The sequence below is a fragment of the Ziziphus jujuba genome, chromosome 9, assembly GCF_031755915.1.
Source record: "Ziziphus jujuba cultivar Dongzao chromosome 9, ASM3175591v1".
Lineage (NCBI taxonomy): Eukaryota > Viridiplantae > Streptophyta > Magnoliopsida > Rosales > Rhamnaceae > Ziziphus > Ziziphus jujuba.
Genome location: NC_083387.1, coordinates 10,613,101 through 10,629,374, shown reverse-complemented (window position 1 = coordinate 10,629,374; position 16,274 = coordinate 10,613,101). Strand labels below are relative to the sequence as shown.

The following is a 16,274-nucleotide window of genomic DNA, read 5'->3' as shown; positions in this document are numbered from 1 at the left end:
ATTAAGACTTAGCAGCAAGTCTTGCACACTTCATTTAACGAACCCATAAAATAAGGATTTTTAGCACAAACTTTTTTGTCAGTTTACATAATAATACATGATATATATTTTGCCTAGTTTATTGTTCTGATTTGATATGTATAGCTTGATCGAAGGAAAAAAAATACCCTGCAGACAACACACATTTAATAATGTGCTCACATCGCAAAAACGAGACCAGACAAACCTAAAATTATACCAGCTGCATACAGCCGTTCTATCAACCTATTACTCTTGCTTTACTAGTTGTTTATACATGAAGAAGACATTAAAAATATATATTTATATATATATATATATGTTCAGAAAATGACTCTGAATGACAGTAGAATCACAACCATGCCATCAAGATTACTAGACTAGTGATCATACAAGCTCAAGAGATTACAAGAGCAAACTACATGACTGAAACCCAACCATCTTGAGCCTGTTTGATCATCATTCTGCTGCAAAGTACTCTTAATATTTGACTATATCAGTTTCAGCATTACATATTATGAGGAAGCCTAGTTGTGATTCATCTGTCATTCTGAACTCTCATGTTTAATCTCTCAGCAAAACATAAGCAAGGGGATCAAAACGCATGTGAAGCTAACTGAAAAAACTCATGAGTCCCATCACAGCCTTGAGCAGCACCTTCTTTGTCTATCAATGTAAGATTGATATTACCAAGCTACTTCTTTTGAAAGCAGATACTGGAACGTAAAGTTGTGAGGAATCCACTCGATGCCCTTCCAGTTTTTCTTGTGTTGACACTGCTGAATGCTCTTCCTTCTATAATCAGGCATTAATCGCTCAATCATCTCTGCCAAACCAACCGAGCACATACCTGAATCCTTTGCAAAACACTCCACAATCTTTGGAAGAAGAATTTTCTGTTCTTTATGCAATATAAGGGTGGACTGAATATACTCTTCTTTTGCTGTTTCCAGCTCCTCAAACACTCTTTTGGGTGTATATATACGGACCTATAGAGAGAACAAAGATTAGGATAATCTTGGAAAGAGAATTTCTTACAATCTACAATATTGAAAATTTTTTATTGCATTTCTGTATGCATAACAAGATTTTGAAACGGTCTGAGTTTGGCAACAATATTTAATATAACTTGATAAAATAAAATGAAGACAGTCATCGATGAAAAGAGAATAGGTTAAAGATGACCAGGAAAACCACTTGATGCCAAGGAAGTTGGATAACCAGGTGACAAGACTTAATTCATGAAACATAAAGCCTCAGTAAGTCAGTATCCAAATATCCATGGCCAGGCTTTTAGCACAAAACTTAAACTTTCATTTAAAAACTTGAAATAGTTTTAAAACTTAAAACCAGGCTAATTTTTTTATTTGATTAAATTCTCATCCTTCTTATAATTTTTTCAATCTCCTTCAGCCGTAATTAGTATGGAATTGAATACTAATCAAAGAACTGCTAACTCTGGATAAACATCACAAACAAAGCTTTGTACAATACAGAAGAGTAGTTTATGCATTTAGAAGATTGACTTTGCTTTTAGCAGATAAAGGGAATGGATAGGCATACCGCTGGATCAGACTGGATTCCTGAGCAGAGTGCAAAATGTAGGAGAGGTTCAGGATGCTCAATTGCGTAGGCTTTTCGTGCATCTCCAACCTTGAATTTAGTTTTTGATGAAAATAGCAGCCGCAGCCACTGAGAATAGAAGTATAGTCAGTCACAGATCAGAACAGAACTGAATGGACATGAATAGAAGTAATTTGGAAACAATTTAAGGAATTTATTTTATATGCAAAATGAGGGCAAATAGTACATATTATAATCTAGAAATATGGAAATGAGATTTACTTGTCCAGGACGAGGCAAACGACATCCTAGAATAGAGTTTTGTATCATGTCTACACTTATGGTATGACCTCCCACGTTATATGCAGCCTGCATCATGCACAAGGCTTATTTATAAATGTGATACACCAGTTTCTTTTTTCAAAATTCATCAGATTTCTATTCACCTTGAGTAGCAAAGAAACTCTTTTAAGATTATTTTGAGGAATCCCATATACCAAATATGCCTGCAAAATGATTGACAATAAATGAGATATATTGTTCACAAACTCAAAAGAGAAATCAGAAAAGCAGAATATAAAAGCTAAAAAACCATAAGTTCCAGAGCTTTACATGCATTACGAGTGCATTATGGACATTAATCCAAAACGCCAACTTCTCTTCATGTTTCATCTTTCTGAGATCAAGTTCTTCCAACCGACAGACAAGTGACCTGCCATGGAAAAAATAAAATAAAATAATATAAAATTCCCTATTTCACAGTTTGCAAGAAAATTTACCATGCACTCGATATAGAACAATTTACAAACTTCATACAAGAACTTCCTTTGGGAGCCGAGTAGTTGAAACCATGAAAAAGCAAGGGATATCCATTTTAAATAAAAGTCACAATTACAGATCGGCTATTAATTGAATTCATAGTAGCTTTATCTCAAATCTGATAGTATATGCACACTATAGAATGATTTATAAACAATGAGAAACTGTTATGGGAGAAGGCTAACCTAAATTTTTGTAGCGTCTGTTCAACAACTTCTAATTTCTCAGTATCTCTGCAGATCAAATGCACCTTTAGCATTCTGCAGTAAGGTCCACTGAGTTCTTCCGACCCTTCAAAGTGAAAAGGGTTAACATTTAAATTGAAAAACGGTAGTTTCCTGCTTCGTGAGCTCCACTTTTCATGCTGACCTTGTGAAGAAACCTCATACAATGATGATGAAAATGCAACAGGAGATGAAGTGTAATCTTGATTGATCAAAGGTGGGTCTGCCAGTTCACAATAGATGACTGAGATACACTTAATCATCTCCTCAGAAAGGCAGTTTGGTGTCTCTGGAATATTATCTGTCAAATAGGTATCTAAATGCTCCTCTAGATTTGGATTTGGAGTTGCACTCTGAGCTTGCTGTAGAGACAAAATAGGAAGTCATGCATAAGATATTACTTCCAGATACAACAGCCATGGGTATTGCTTCCCATTGAACAACAGGGGAATCAGTATTGTTTTCTAGTTAAAGCTCTCAATAAATTACCTCTAGCATTGACAAAGGTAAAGAGTGGTATGAATCAACAACTTTATTTAAAGATTTCCTTGGAGGAGAAGTTCTAATTGAGCAGGCCGAACGTTGAGATAGGGAGGAGTGGCTGCGGTGAATGCTTGAATCTAGCAGTTTTTGTGGCTCCCATATGTCATTGCATTCCTTCAGTCGGTTGGCAAGTGAATTTTGAGGATAGACATGATTACTAGATTGGATGACTGACTTTTCTTTGTCCGGCATAATATATTGTCCAGGAGCAACTATGGATAATTCCTTCTGTGTGACTATTGCTGAACTCGATCTTCCATCCATGGCAGATACAGATGACATTTGTTCATAAAATGTTTTCCGGTACAAAGAGAGAAGATGTCTTTCCAAATAGACTATTTCCAGTTCTAATACCGCAACTTCCTTGATGAGTTCCTTAGTAGGCTGAAAAGAAGGAACATTAAATGGTTTACAGAGGTGAGATTAACTAAGAAGGTCTGCCAAGTATCATGTAAAGTAAAAAGACATTCCAACCATTAAAAGATCAATGATCTATGGTAAAAAGAACTAAAAAGACATTCCAACCATTAAAAGATCAATGACCTATGGTAAAAAGAACTAAGTCTCAGGCCAAGTTATTTCTCTGTTTTTAGATTTTCATTAATATTAGCTTAGGTGCCAATCTAAAACATCTAAATTGTCTAGTTTCTTTCTGGGTACCCCTAATGCATTGAAGCAACAGATATAAACCAGTGCCAAATGATTTATTGGACACATCAAGGAACTCAGAGGAAATGAATCCAAATTAGTAGAAAATCCAAATTACATTTGAAGGACTGAAAGATAGGGTTACCTTTGGGACTGAGTTATCAATTGTAGCATCATGTGATAGTGGCCTATAACTCAATGCCTTCTCCATTGCATGACGCACCGCAAACTGATCTTGTAATTGTTTCTGAAGCTTCAGAATCTGCAGATTGAGGAACAACTAGAAATTATTAACAATTTGAAGGATGAATATTTGTAAGAACACCTTGGTAACTGATTATTGATTTCTCTATATGCAGCTGAAAATAAGTTTCAAGAAGTGTCTTCTCCACATTGCTTATTCTCAACATTTTGATAGCATGGTTAATGTCCAGTGCAAGCTGAGAACCTGTACCTCCTGATTTAAAGAACTTTGGGCACTGGTTTGAGTGGGTTGTCTCTCCCATGCTTCAGCAAAGCCATCCACTCTTCCCATTTCCTTTTATGAAACAAAACAAGAGAAATTGTTTTTTTAAGTTAGACAGTTGGACTTACTAAGATATTGAATGGTAAAAAATCTTGAAGCAAAAGAAATAAGTTGAAGTTTCTACCATTTCAAGTTGGTAAGGAGCTTCAAGGATTATATCCAGTTTGTGTTTCTCTGGTTTTCTTTTAACTGGATCGCTGTCATTGACGACAAAAATAAAATAAAAACAGATTATTTACAGTGGAAGAAGGCATAAATAAGAACATCATAGACTTCACAAATTTCATAACCATAGATAAGCTACAAGAACTTGCCAGTTGATCCATCAGAGCATATAAGTAAAACTTCGGTTTTAATTCCTAGAAAAACCCACTTCAGATATCAATTGGGTTAAGGATTTAAGAGAGCATAATACCATATTTGAGGAATTTCCTAGCCCTTGAAATATAAAAAAAAATGAGAGAGAGAGACATGCGGCTGCCCTGCTACTCATCTATGCTGAAGATACTATTTTCTTTTTCTATCTTTGTCATTTCCAAATAAACTATGACTTAGACCATGAAGGAAGGAAATGAACCAAATGAAAATGGTGGAAAAATAAATTAAGGGTAAAACTAGTAAGAAAAAAGAGCTACCTCATAGAACGCTTGTGTCTGCAGACTCCTACTTCCATGAACCTGGATTGCTTCAAACCAGAATCCCGCCACCTTTTTTCGTGCATAATAACATCAAAAATTCAATACAACCCCCACTGCTAGGAAAAAAAAAAAAAAAAAATATTCACTCTGAAGCAGCATTTATTACAGCATATACCAACATCGGATGTTGACAAATGCCTAAGCAGAAAAAGGCAAAAACATGAAAGATACTTCCAAAACACATTAATTGCAAAACAGCCTAGAAACTCTGCTTATAAAGCAAACAGAAAACACGACGCTGAGACAGAGTGAGACTTCTCATAAATTTTGAAAAGATGAACCAAAAATCTACTGGGTTCAAAACAAAGGACTAAATGGGTTCTGTTTTCAGCCTGTATGTGAATATGTGATTCAAAACCCAGAAACCAACCCCCCATTTGTCTTTTCGATTTGCGTGACCAAAAAAAATAAAATAAAATAAAATAAAAAACAACAACAACAAACAGTTGTTGTGCAAAAAGGATAATATGCCTTTGTGTGTAAGCTGTAAGGTGTATTTGACGCTATATAAAGAACAAAGTGCTAAAAAGATTACCATTTTTCCTTTTATTTTGACTAGTCGTTTGTTTTAGAAAGCTATACCACCTTTGAAGCTTTTGTAATGGTGGGCTTTTTTATGTGTTGCATTAAAAGATGTAACTCAGTTCGTGGTATTTGATTGAAGGTGATGTGCTAAAGTAGAACTAGACCATTTTAAAAAGGATACAAAAGGGACAAGAAACAGGGATGTTTATATATACAGACATATATATAATAATATTTGTTTATATATTCAAGGATTTAAACATGGGATAGTGCTCAAACAGTGTAGAACCAGAAATGCCATTGTGTTGACTTGTTCTTCAAGCATTTGAAATAGATATTTCATGGCAATAGAAATTCCAAAAAATAAAAATAAAAAAAATTCAAAATTAGGAGTGAAAACCAAACTCGTGTTGATTCACTTAGAATGTCACGGAAACTATGTGTTAACCAAATTACATAATTTTACCCAAAAAAGAAAAAGGAAACTGAATGTTATAAGTTATACTGTTTTAACCATTTGTTATGACACACAATATGCTCGTGATGAGGCATTATAATTATGCAAGCGTAAAACTTTTGTGAAAATTAGATGACCATCTAAAAAAAGGTTTTACTTCTTTCTTGACTAATCCTAATTACCTTAAACCATTTTAATTAGTTTTACTAAACCCTACTCATGCATTCTACCCATCTAGTCACGATCACGCTATACTTGTGTCCCTTTAGTCATGTTTACTATTTAGTAGCAATTCAAAGATTTCAGGACCATCATTTTGTGTTCCCCTAATTCCCTTTCTTGATCCATCTTTTATCTACTATTTAGAATCTGTACAAGTGTACTTACTATTGCAAATTCAATCAAACCCAAATTTAGAAGTTAAGCACATTGACCTTGAGAATCGTCATGCTGATATAATATAAACTCTACATATATATATATATATATATATTAGTAATTTTTTGGGTCCTATGTACTGGGATAAAGGGTGTATAAAATCCACCTGTGCCGCATATACAAAAATGGGGTGTGGAGCACACTGCATGAGGGGATAATACGTACAGTGCTGGCGTTGGTCCCTAAGCTCGAAAAGGGGCTTCACTTAGAAATACAAAAAGCCACCTCAAAAGGGCTGAAAGGTGAAGGTCAAAGTTAAAACAATGTATGATTGACATGAAATGCCCGGTTTGGTGGGCTTTCCAAATTTCCGTTTGTCTAATCTCCCTTTGAGAAATTTAGCCTATATTTACAACCATTTTGTTTCAGTCAATGAACACCTTGCTGCCAAAAAGCTTCTTGCCTTTTTATGGGGGATATATAGGGGATCCCATATATATATATATATATATATTGGGTTCTCTGCTTCTATACACCAACAAAGTATGTAAAAATCTAACAAAGCTCAGACCCAAAAAAATGTTTCAGAAATCTTTCTGTATTAGATGGTTCACATGTGGGACAAGTACATAATTGGATGAAGTATTCCAACTGGTTATAAAGGATCAAACTATCCAGATGCCTCTGGATTCTCGAGTCTGGACCAATACATGTTCAGGAAATTTGAAGGTCATAATATACAAAATCTTTTCTTTTAAGATAGTTTGATAGCCAAATGCATCAAATATACGTATAGTGAGAGCTTGTGGATCATCTGCATGTCTATATATAGTAAAATTGATATTCTTTTTCAAAAAATATCAATTTTAGATGCATTCCGCATGCAGATGGTTCGCACCATACAATTATATATTTTTTTTTTTATAACTATATAAATATGGTTAATAAAAAAGAAAGAATAAAAAACTATAACACCCCTTAATATTGTCTCTTAAAGTATTTATTTTAAATTCCTATTCAAAAACCAAAAAACAAAAAAAAACTTTTCTATAAATTCGGTTTAATTATGTATCTTGACGGATAAATTAAATGAAATTAAAAATACATAACTCGTGTAATTTTATTTAGCAATCATTTTATTTAACTTTTGAACAGTATATTTGATTAATTTTGCCAAATTTATTAGAAAAAATTATATGAATGGAATTAAATAAAAGAAAACAAATAGTCTAAGAGGCAGTATGAGAGATTATTTGTAGTCTAGGGAACAAAATGTGCAAAAGATAATATTGTTGAGAGTGTAAAATGTAGTTACCTCTAAAAATAAATAAATACATCATGTTTTTGTTGCTTTGGTCTTTCCATAATTACACTAAATCATGAATTCTTCCCAAATCACCTAACCTTTTTTCTTTCTTTGGTAAGCTGAGAAAAGTAACTTTTATTGGTCAGTTCTTGAGTTTATATTTTAGTTAATTAGAGCTTTCTAGAATTGTTTTTGATGTCCAGGATAAGTGAACAAATAAATTTCTTGATACATGCTTAATAAAAAAAAAAAACCTTAGAACTATGATCAAGGTGTTCCTACAAGACAAATAATAGAAGAGAACAAGAAGGGAAAGCAATTTCCATTCTCCCAAGGCATAAAATCTCATCTAAGTTGTATGTGGAACTTCAACATAGTTTCTACCTACATGTTCTAGAATGGCGTGCGTTTTATTTTATCATTCTCTGTTGTGTTCTTACATTTTTTTCAAATAGTTTTCTTCAATTTCAGAGATCCATAAAATATTAATTATCAAAAAAAATAATTAAAAAAAAAAAGATATCCACAAAATATTTTATTCGGGGTGCTTCTCTAAGTGGTCCTGTGCTAGCTCTTGCTCATTAAGATATTCTCTTTAGCTACCCACCCTATTTTTACTTGTTTCCTTTTGTTTATCTGTGTATAATAAATAGAAAATTTTTAAAAAAATATATGGGAAAATTTTATAAATCATTCAGATACTGACCATATAAAAATATTCTTTTACTAAAGAAAAAGAGACCATATAAAATATTCTACTATTTTCCTTGTCAACTTTGCAGTTTGAAGACCCTTAAGATCATTAAATTTAATGATTATTTATTGTTCAACTTGTTTGATTTCTTCATGTTGTTTAAATAAAAGTATAATCTCTCGCTATATTATCTTTTGGCTTTACCCGTCAGTTTTGACAATATGAAAATTTTCTATTATAAAGCTATGAACATAGTAATATACACATATATTTATATATTAATTAATATCAAGAAGTTTCTAATTTGGCATGGGGCAAATGGTCAACTTGTAGATGATCCTTTAAACTAATATATATTTTTTTCTTAAACTAATAGATAAAATAAGATCCAAACAAATTAGAAGTCAGTGAGTAGACAAAACCATCTATATATATATTTTTTTTCATACATATCGAAGTCCATAACAATCGGTAAAAGAGAAAAACAAACATTTTTTTTCCATTTTCGATCTCGATCACGACCAGTTTACTGTTTTCAAAGAAAAATGACAGACATGCTTATATTTTTATTAAACCTTTCATGTTTTTTTTTATGACAGATTAATAATGTTTATTTAGAAAGCTAACAATAATTCTACAAAAACCGAAGGGCATTAGAATTAGTGCAATGGAGAAAAGGCAAGATTTAGAAAGATGCTTTTGTCTCTTTCAATGTGGAAAAACTTAAAATAAAGTAAAACACAGCTCTATTTTCAATTTCTTATAAACAATTGGACAGGTCGAAGAACTCAGAGAAAACTACATATAGAAACATTATATGAAAGTTTATATATTTCAACACTTTCAGACCAACAAAAAGAAAAACCAAATACATTTAAGTGCAATTATCAAGTCTATATATGGAGAGAGAAAGAATTTCGCTATTTGTCTGTTATCATTTGTGACAATCACAATTTTAATTAGGTATTTAATTTTATTATTTTTTATTTTGAAACTTCAAAATTTTAAAATGAATTAATCCTTTAATATTAATATTTAAATTATCATTTGGCCATGAATGATTATTCACCAATGATATTTTATATATACATATATAAATATCACATTTGGATATTTAAAATTTGATAAAATCCTGAATGCTGTTTATTTCCATGGGGTTATATATAATCATAAATTATAAAATATGGTTACATGTAACTAACTCAATGAAGAAATAGGGATATCCCATATATGACAAAAAAAAAAAATGATTTATATATATATATATATATAATCATTGCTAAAACCAAAGTGAGAAGCTTCTTCTCTCAAGGAGTGGAATAGAATCTTTAACGTTAAGATTGAGATTAAATAAATTTTGTGAAGAGAGATAAAGAAGCAGCAAAACCCAGAAGAGAACACATGAAAGGAGTGCAGTTTCCAAAGGTATCAGAGAAGTTTTAGTCAATGCTAATGATATGAGCAAAAGGCATCCATTTGTTGGTTTGGCTCTTCTTCTTCTAATCCTGTCTTTCATTTTACAGACAAAATATTAGCCTAATCCATCTTTAAAATGCAAAGGTCACTCCAATCAAGAAGCTTTAAATTTAATTTTGTAGATGAACCTTAAAATTTAGTCATTTGGTTCCATATTTATTTATTTCTATGGTATCTATCTAAAACAATTCCTCTATTTTTAATTCAAGTTCAAAAATATGTCAAATGTATATTCTATTGGAATAGATGGCAAAGTTACTGTTCATTATTGGCAATGGCTGAATTCAAATATTCCAAATTTTAATATGAAAAAAATAATATAAATAAAATAAAATACAAAATAAATAAATAAATAAATAAAAATTGATGTGTTTCAATAGAAAGAATCGAAATCCAGTGAAAAGAGACCACAACCAGATCAAATAAGGTACGGGTAACAAGGATCAGCTGATTAACAACCAAGAAAGCTAAATACACCATTTGCTAAACTGAGGCACATTCATGTTTTCAGACAGTGAGAAACACCTAAGTTTGTAACTCCGTAAAACAACTTAGTGTCATCCAGCAGGCTACAACTTCAACGACCTTAACTACATTAGCATTTTTTTTTTTTTATTTTTTTTTTTGGCCAAACTAAATTAGCAGTTTGCTTGTAAGAATTGCATAGATTATACAATATGCAATTTCATTGACATAATATGTAGAATGTCTCAGGAGACAAACTGATTCATTTCTTGTTATTAAGCACTAAATATAACTTATAGGTAGATTGAAGACAAAAACAGAAGGGGAAAGAAAAAAAGAAAAAAAAAAAATCCAACTTGCCAGGAAAGACAAAAAGCACTAACCAAACCTAAGCCCAAAATAAAAAAATAAAAAAAAGGAGGAAATTTGCAACCTCCAAAACAATGGGATGCATCTCAAAATATTATTTCGAGGTTTCTCAGATTGCTGGAGGAAACTTTACATATCTAGTACCCCAAAAGCCCAATCATAGGCTATGTACAATCTAAGGATTTTCAAAAGAAAAAATGAGAGAAGATCTAAAAAACGAACCCTGAATTTCTTGTTGTAGCATCTCAACAAGAGATAAAGATGGAAAACAAAAATACCATGAATGTGGATATTTAAACCGTTTGGGTGTTTAATCCACAATTAATAATACCATCAAAGGAAAGATGGATCTTAAAACTATACTGTACAACTATTTCTGTATGAAGCCTGCAACTTTCAAAGATCAGTTCTGTCCACCACATCTGCTGGCAAGTTTAAATCAAAAAAGTTACCCCCAACACCATCCTTCCTAGCACGTTTTCGAGAAGAGCATCCACTCTCATCTGAACTCCCAGAGCCCGGTTCAGTTGTTCCTCCTACATTTGAAATGTGTCAACTAAACTTATGGGTACCAACCACAGTGATCTTCTAAATTGCATCAATTGTATCAAGAAAATTTTTCTTCATGCTAGCTCAAGTAAATCACATGAAATATCCAAATAAGAATTCAATCATATAAGATCCATATCTACTTATTGGAGGAAAAACTATGGCAATAATATCAAGGTATTTAATCCATTTCTCCCATAATTTATCGACAAGGAACCTAATGATAATGAGGGAATATCATCATGCTCAAGCTAGAAGCAGGATTTATTAGCTTAGCATGGTCAATATAATTTATGACAAGTATATAACTCTAAGAAAAGAAAGAAACATATTGCATAAAATTACCATAAATTGATTAGTAAACCCAAACATATTGCATAAAATTACCATAAATTGATTAGTAAACCGAACATTTATTTGTACAGCAATAAAATTAGAGGACACAATTTTTCATAAGTTTTTGAGAAAGATTTTATTATTTAAATAATAAATCGAAAAGTTGAATTAGTATAATCAATTAGGAACTCTTCATAAAGAAAGTATTGAGATAGATAACAGAAAGGATGATAGAAAAAGTTTAAACAACCATACCACTTGCGCCACAATCCAATGGTAGATTTTTGTTCAAATCATTGGCTGTATTGCCCCAGCAAGCTGTAAGTTCTAATGCCCTCTCAATGCCTTTTGACCTGTAAGGAGCTATACTGTGGATGCCAACTTGTAGAGAACCCAATAAATCATTCTCGATACACTCATACCTGCATGTGATTGAATAAAGCAAGAGTTTTTAGGAGTCCAAGGCTCATATTTTAAAATTCTAAGATTTGTTTTACAGCAATACGGACATTTTCTGACAAAGGGTATCCGTGATTGCTGATAGGTTGATGACTTGCATCCTTATCTCCATAACTCTATCCTCATTATATTGATCAAATGGTGCCTCCAAAAACTTAGATAATTTCTCAACATTTGCCTCAAGCTGTTGCTGCTGGTCCTCAAATAAATGCTGTTTTATTTCCATTTCCTCTGTGCTCATCTCATCCTTAAAAAGCTCATCTCCAAACATATAAAAAGCAAATGGGTATGAGTACGAAAGAACCCGCCTTGATCTGAAAAGCCTGTAGAGTCCATTATTTACCCAACTGAAATCTCTGAGCTTCGAATCTCTCTCTTCGGAAATTGCAACTTTCTCTTGTATAATCTCCTTTAGTTTACTTTCAAGCTTAAAGGAGTCTGTATGAGCTTTGTAACGATTGTGATAGTGCATATAACGATAAAGATCCTTTTTTGCCCGCTCAGATTTCTTCTCTCGGTCTGCTTTGTAGCGACCGCAGCTGTGACCTGCAATACTTGACCAAGTATGGTCGCGACCGGTGGCTCCACCACAGAGCCAACTGCATCAAGAGGAAAGTACAAAATCAATGTCAACCTCCAAAACTAGAAATTATTGATAGTAACGAAAGCAAAATTTGGCAAAAAACACAAATCTACAGGCTACTCACCAACATTCAAGTATGCAACTAAACATTATCTAAATTCAAATCTTTTAAGATAAGATTTAGCATAAAGAAGATACATATTATAAGAATGATATCCATGAACAACAAAATAACATATGGGAGGCATGACAACTATCTTAGCCTGTACCTTTGCAAGTTAAGCATGCAAAGAGGTTCTACTAGGCACTGGCAACAAGTTAAGTGATATATAATCAGCAGCTTCTACTCAACATCAATATTTTAACTATGGACACTAGATTGAGATCTTAATTCTAATATGAAAGATGAACCTTGCACATTAATTTTTAACCATATTTCATTGGTTTTACTTGCTAAAATAAAGCACGTTTAAAAAAGATAATTCATACTGAAACTACAAATAGTCTATACACAGAGTTTCAAATGCCAACTGGATTTTTTATAAAAATTGAATACATACAGTTGTTTAAAGTTTCACTCAACAGTCATGTTGACGTCATGTCTTTGATAACTAAAGTTTGTTAAAGCTGTGTACAACAGGACTTCACGTCTAATTGTACAAATAGATAAAAGAATGAACAACATAGAAAAGAGCTCTCACCAAAATGATTGCCCACAGATACAGCTCACAAGATTGCAGCCACCATTCTTTTCTACAGGTTTGAGACACTTTGGACAAGGCTTTGTGTGGACTGTTATCCAATTGACAGTCTCTGATTCATCTCGACACTTTTTGGTCCAAAGCTCCCACATCAAACATGAACAGGGCGAGTGTGCTTCTGATAAGCAACCGAAACAAAATTGCAAACTGCATGAGCATTCTACCTCACAAAACTCATCATCCTCAACCCGGATTGCATTTCCGCAATGAGGGGTACTTGGGCACCATTTAACCCTTTTATTATCCTCTATGTACGACTCTAGAAGAAAACGGTCAAATTTTTCTGCCAGTTCAGGATGCCTTTTACTGACTAGGTTTCTAACAACAGCTTCATCACATATTGCGTTGCATTTGTGTGCCATGCACTTAATGCGCTTGCTTTGACCATCATTTATCTTAACAACAAAATGCTCAGTCCAACCTATAATAAGAAACATCAATAATGAAATTTATGACACTGACAGCTAAAAATCTGAGCACAGTAAAGGAAAATTTCAACTTCCTCATGTTTGAAATGCTTACTCAATGGCATTATATCTGACATCCATAATGTAAGTTTAAAAAATTCCATCACTTATCCCAAAAGATTAAAAGAGAACAACAACTTCCTAAAATTTCATAAATGTGTTGGCATGCTCAATTACAAGGACACTAACAACAACAATATCCTTCAAACACTACAAAGTCAAAAATGCAGACAGGATGAATCTCCAACATTGCCATAAGGAAATACAGGATTAATGTCTGCCACTCAGCCTTATTCTTATGCTATTTTGACTATGATAATGCATACGTCTAATGATTATAAGAATCCACAAGAAATCCATGGCAAAAGAAAAGTGCCGAGTACTTACAGACGTTGCAAAAACAATGTCCACAGTCCATCTTTGTCGTCTCACCACTAGGTACATCCTCCATACAAATATCACACATGATAGTAGGAGGCAATGGTGAATCAAGATCTTGATGCTCAACCACAGAGACACCTGCTTCCATAAACAAGCAACATTTTCCCCTTTCTACTAAAACTGCAATCAGCCGCTCAACATCCCAGCGATAATGAATAAGTAAAGTCCGGGCATGGTGCTCTCTCAGGGATAGCAACTCCATCACCCGACGTAAATCCTCTCTCTGCCCAAGTCAAAATAAAATATTAATCACATGTTTTTATTGCATTAAATTCGAAGACGACAAAGCTTTAAGGACCATGTTTTCCACCTGTGCGGCCAAAAGAGATTCTTTCGTAATCACCTACAAATGCCAAAAGCGGATTATAAAACTTTGTCAGTTTCCGGAAAAGGGAATAATATGAAACACGTAACGGTTCTTTCCCAGTTGTAAACTTATATTCATGGTAATTTGTTAAATGGATTAGCCCCTGATCAAGTGGAACACTCGGTATCTTCAAGTGAAACACCGACACTCTGTATCTTCTATTTATACCCACTAAATTCATTAAGACACCCAAATTAACAGCTCAGAAAGATAAATAGAAAACAGAATTGTAATCAAAAGAACAGTTTACCCAGCAACAGGGACTATCTACCTAATCAAACGAGATCAAAAATAGCACAAAGTATCAACACTCATATACATTCAACAAATTCAGCACCAACCAGCTTATGTGTGTGTGTATATATATATATATATATATATAGGTTAAACAATTAACTATCCAAACACAGCCTAAAAAAATTACAAAAATTTTAAAAAATATTAGACCTAAATCAGTGGCTTATCAAATTCATTTCCTCGAACAATTTTTTTTTTTTAAATCCTTTTTATAATCAATACACAATTCAAAACTCTGATACCTTAAACAATCACATACCCTGGTCTACATGCATCAAAAACAAACAAGAAAACACACGGATTGGCAAAACATACGAAACCCAAAAAATCCCAAACTAGAAAACGAAGAATGAAACAAAGAAAATGACCCAAAAAAAAAAAAAAAAAAAAAGCTTTCACTTTACAAGAGCTATACAACAATCTAATACACAATTTTTTCATTTCCAACGAATTAACAAAAAACAAAAAACAAAAAACAAAAGAAAAGAAAATTGAATACCTTGGTCGTTGGGCCCTTAGTAGGGACCCACTGAGGATCAGACTCATCGTTCTCCAGCCCGTCCAGCGAGTCCCGATCGGAATAATAGTAATCCTCATCGCTGCTAATACAATCGTCCATTATTCTTCAGAAAAAACCAAATAAACAAAAAAAAAAATGATACAAATTTCTCCGAAATGAAAAGAAACAATTTTGCAAATTATTTAGAGGCCTTTTTAAACGGAGAAATTGGGAGGAGAATCCGATTATTCAATCCGATCCGGTCACCGGAACGGAGATGAAGATTTAAGTCCACCGGTATTACGTGGAGACTCCGACGCGTTTTCCGGCTATGGACGTGAAGAGAAATAAAATGAAAAATAAAACCTTACAGAGGAAGCATGCGACATTTAATAAATATAAATAAAATTAAATTAAAAACTAAAAAAATAAAATACTTTACTTTATATGCTGCAACGCACACAAACACGCACAGCGAATCAAAATTTCTGGTCCAAAAAAAAAACAAAAAAAAAAATGAAATTAAAATTTATTATTTTTGTCCAGAAGTAGGAAAAAGAAGGATTGTGAAATTGTGGAATATGACATTTTAACGGCGTCGTTTAGTGATGGTGGAGATGACGAGGATTGGCCAATCGGTTTCATCATGAAACGACGGCGTTTCATTTGTGGTTCCCAGGTTTCGTAACTTCCAAACTTCCAAACGCGGTCTCACAGTCGTGTAAATGACCTGAGAATATTGTTTGTTTTTGTCTGAAATCGATTCCATCATTTCAACGGCACATTAAAGCAACTATCACCGTCCG

General features: G+C 33.1%; 2 protein-coding genes across 2 annotated transcripts; both read right to left on the bottom strand.

The window, feature by feature from the left end:
• Positions 1-88: 88 nt before the first annotated feature.
• LOC107433935 (uncharacterized) lies at positions 89-5,429 on the bottom strand. The gene is made up of 11 exons (XM_016045334.4): positions 4,977-5,429; positions 4,466-4,538; positions 4,270-4,353; positions 3,961-4,077; positions 3,114-3,551; positions 2,586-2,986; positions 2,194-2,293; positions 2,028-2,087; positions 1,864-1,950; positions 1,582-1,710; positions 89-1,007 (listed from the first exon to the last, which is right to left on the bottom strand). The coding sequence occupies exons 1-11, from the start codon at positions 5,060-5,062 to the stop codon at positions 705-707; spliced, it is 1,878 nt and encodes a 625-aa protein (XP_015900820.4). The 5' UTR covers positions 5,063-5,429; the 3' UTR covers positions 89-704.
• Positions 5,430-10,789: 5,360 nt separating this feature from the next.
• LOC107435781 (probable E3 ubiquitin-protein ligase ARI2) lies at positions 10,790-15,870 on the bottom strand. Its single transcript, XM_016047410.4, has 7 exons — positions 15,469-15,870; positions 14,616-14,648; positions 14,252-14,528; positions 13,338-13,818; positions 12,104-12,652; positions 11,850-12,016; positions 10,790-11,245 (listed from the first exon to the last, which is right to left on the bottom strand). Exons 1-7 carry the CDS (start codon positions 15,586-15,588, stop codon positions 11,106-11,108), a joined length of 1,767 nt encoding a protein of 588 aa, XP_015902896.2. The 5' UTR covers positions 15,589-15,870; the 3' UTR covers positions 10,790-11,105.
• Between the last annotated feature and the right edge of the window lie 404 nt (positions 15,871-16,274).

Bases quoted from the DNA above. Each gene is read 5' to 3' on its own strand.
- LOC107433935 (XM_016045334.4), bottom strand. From the start codon at position 5,062: ATGCACGAAAAAAGGTGGCGGGATTCTGGTTTGAAGCAATCCAGGTTC. The intron at 2,987-3,113 runs GTAATTTATTGA...TTGTCTCTACAG, and splicing joins TACCTTTGTCAATGCTAGAG to CAAGCTCAGAGTGCAACTCC. The intron at 1,951-2,027 runs GTGAATAGAAAT...TGCATGATGCAG, and splicing joins GAGTTTCTTTGCTACTCAAG to GCTGCATATAACGTGGGAGG.
- LOC107435781 (XM_016047410.4), bottom strand. From the start codon at position 15,588: ATGGACGATTGTATTAGCAGCGATGAGGATTACTATTATTCCGATCGG. The intron at 14,529-14,615 runs GTGGAAAACATG...TGACTTGGGCAG, and splicing joins AATCTCTTTTGGCCGCACAG to AGAGAGGATTTACGTCGGGT. The intron at 12,017-12,103 runs GTCCGTATTGCT...AATCACATGCAG, and splicing joins GATACCCTTTGTCAGAAAAT to GTATGAGTGTATCGAGAATG.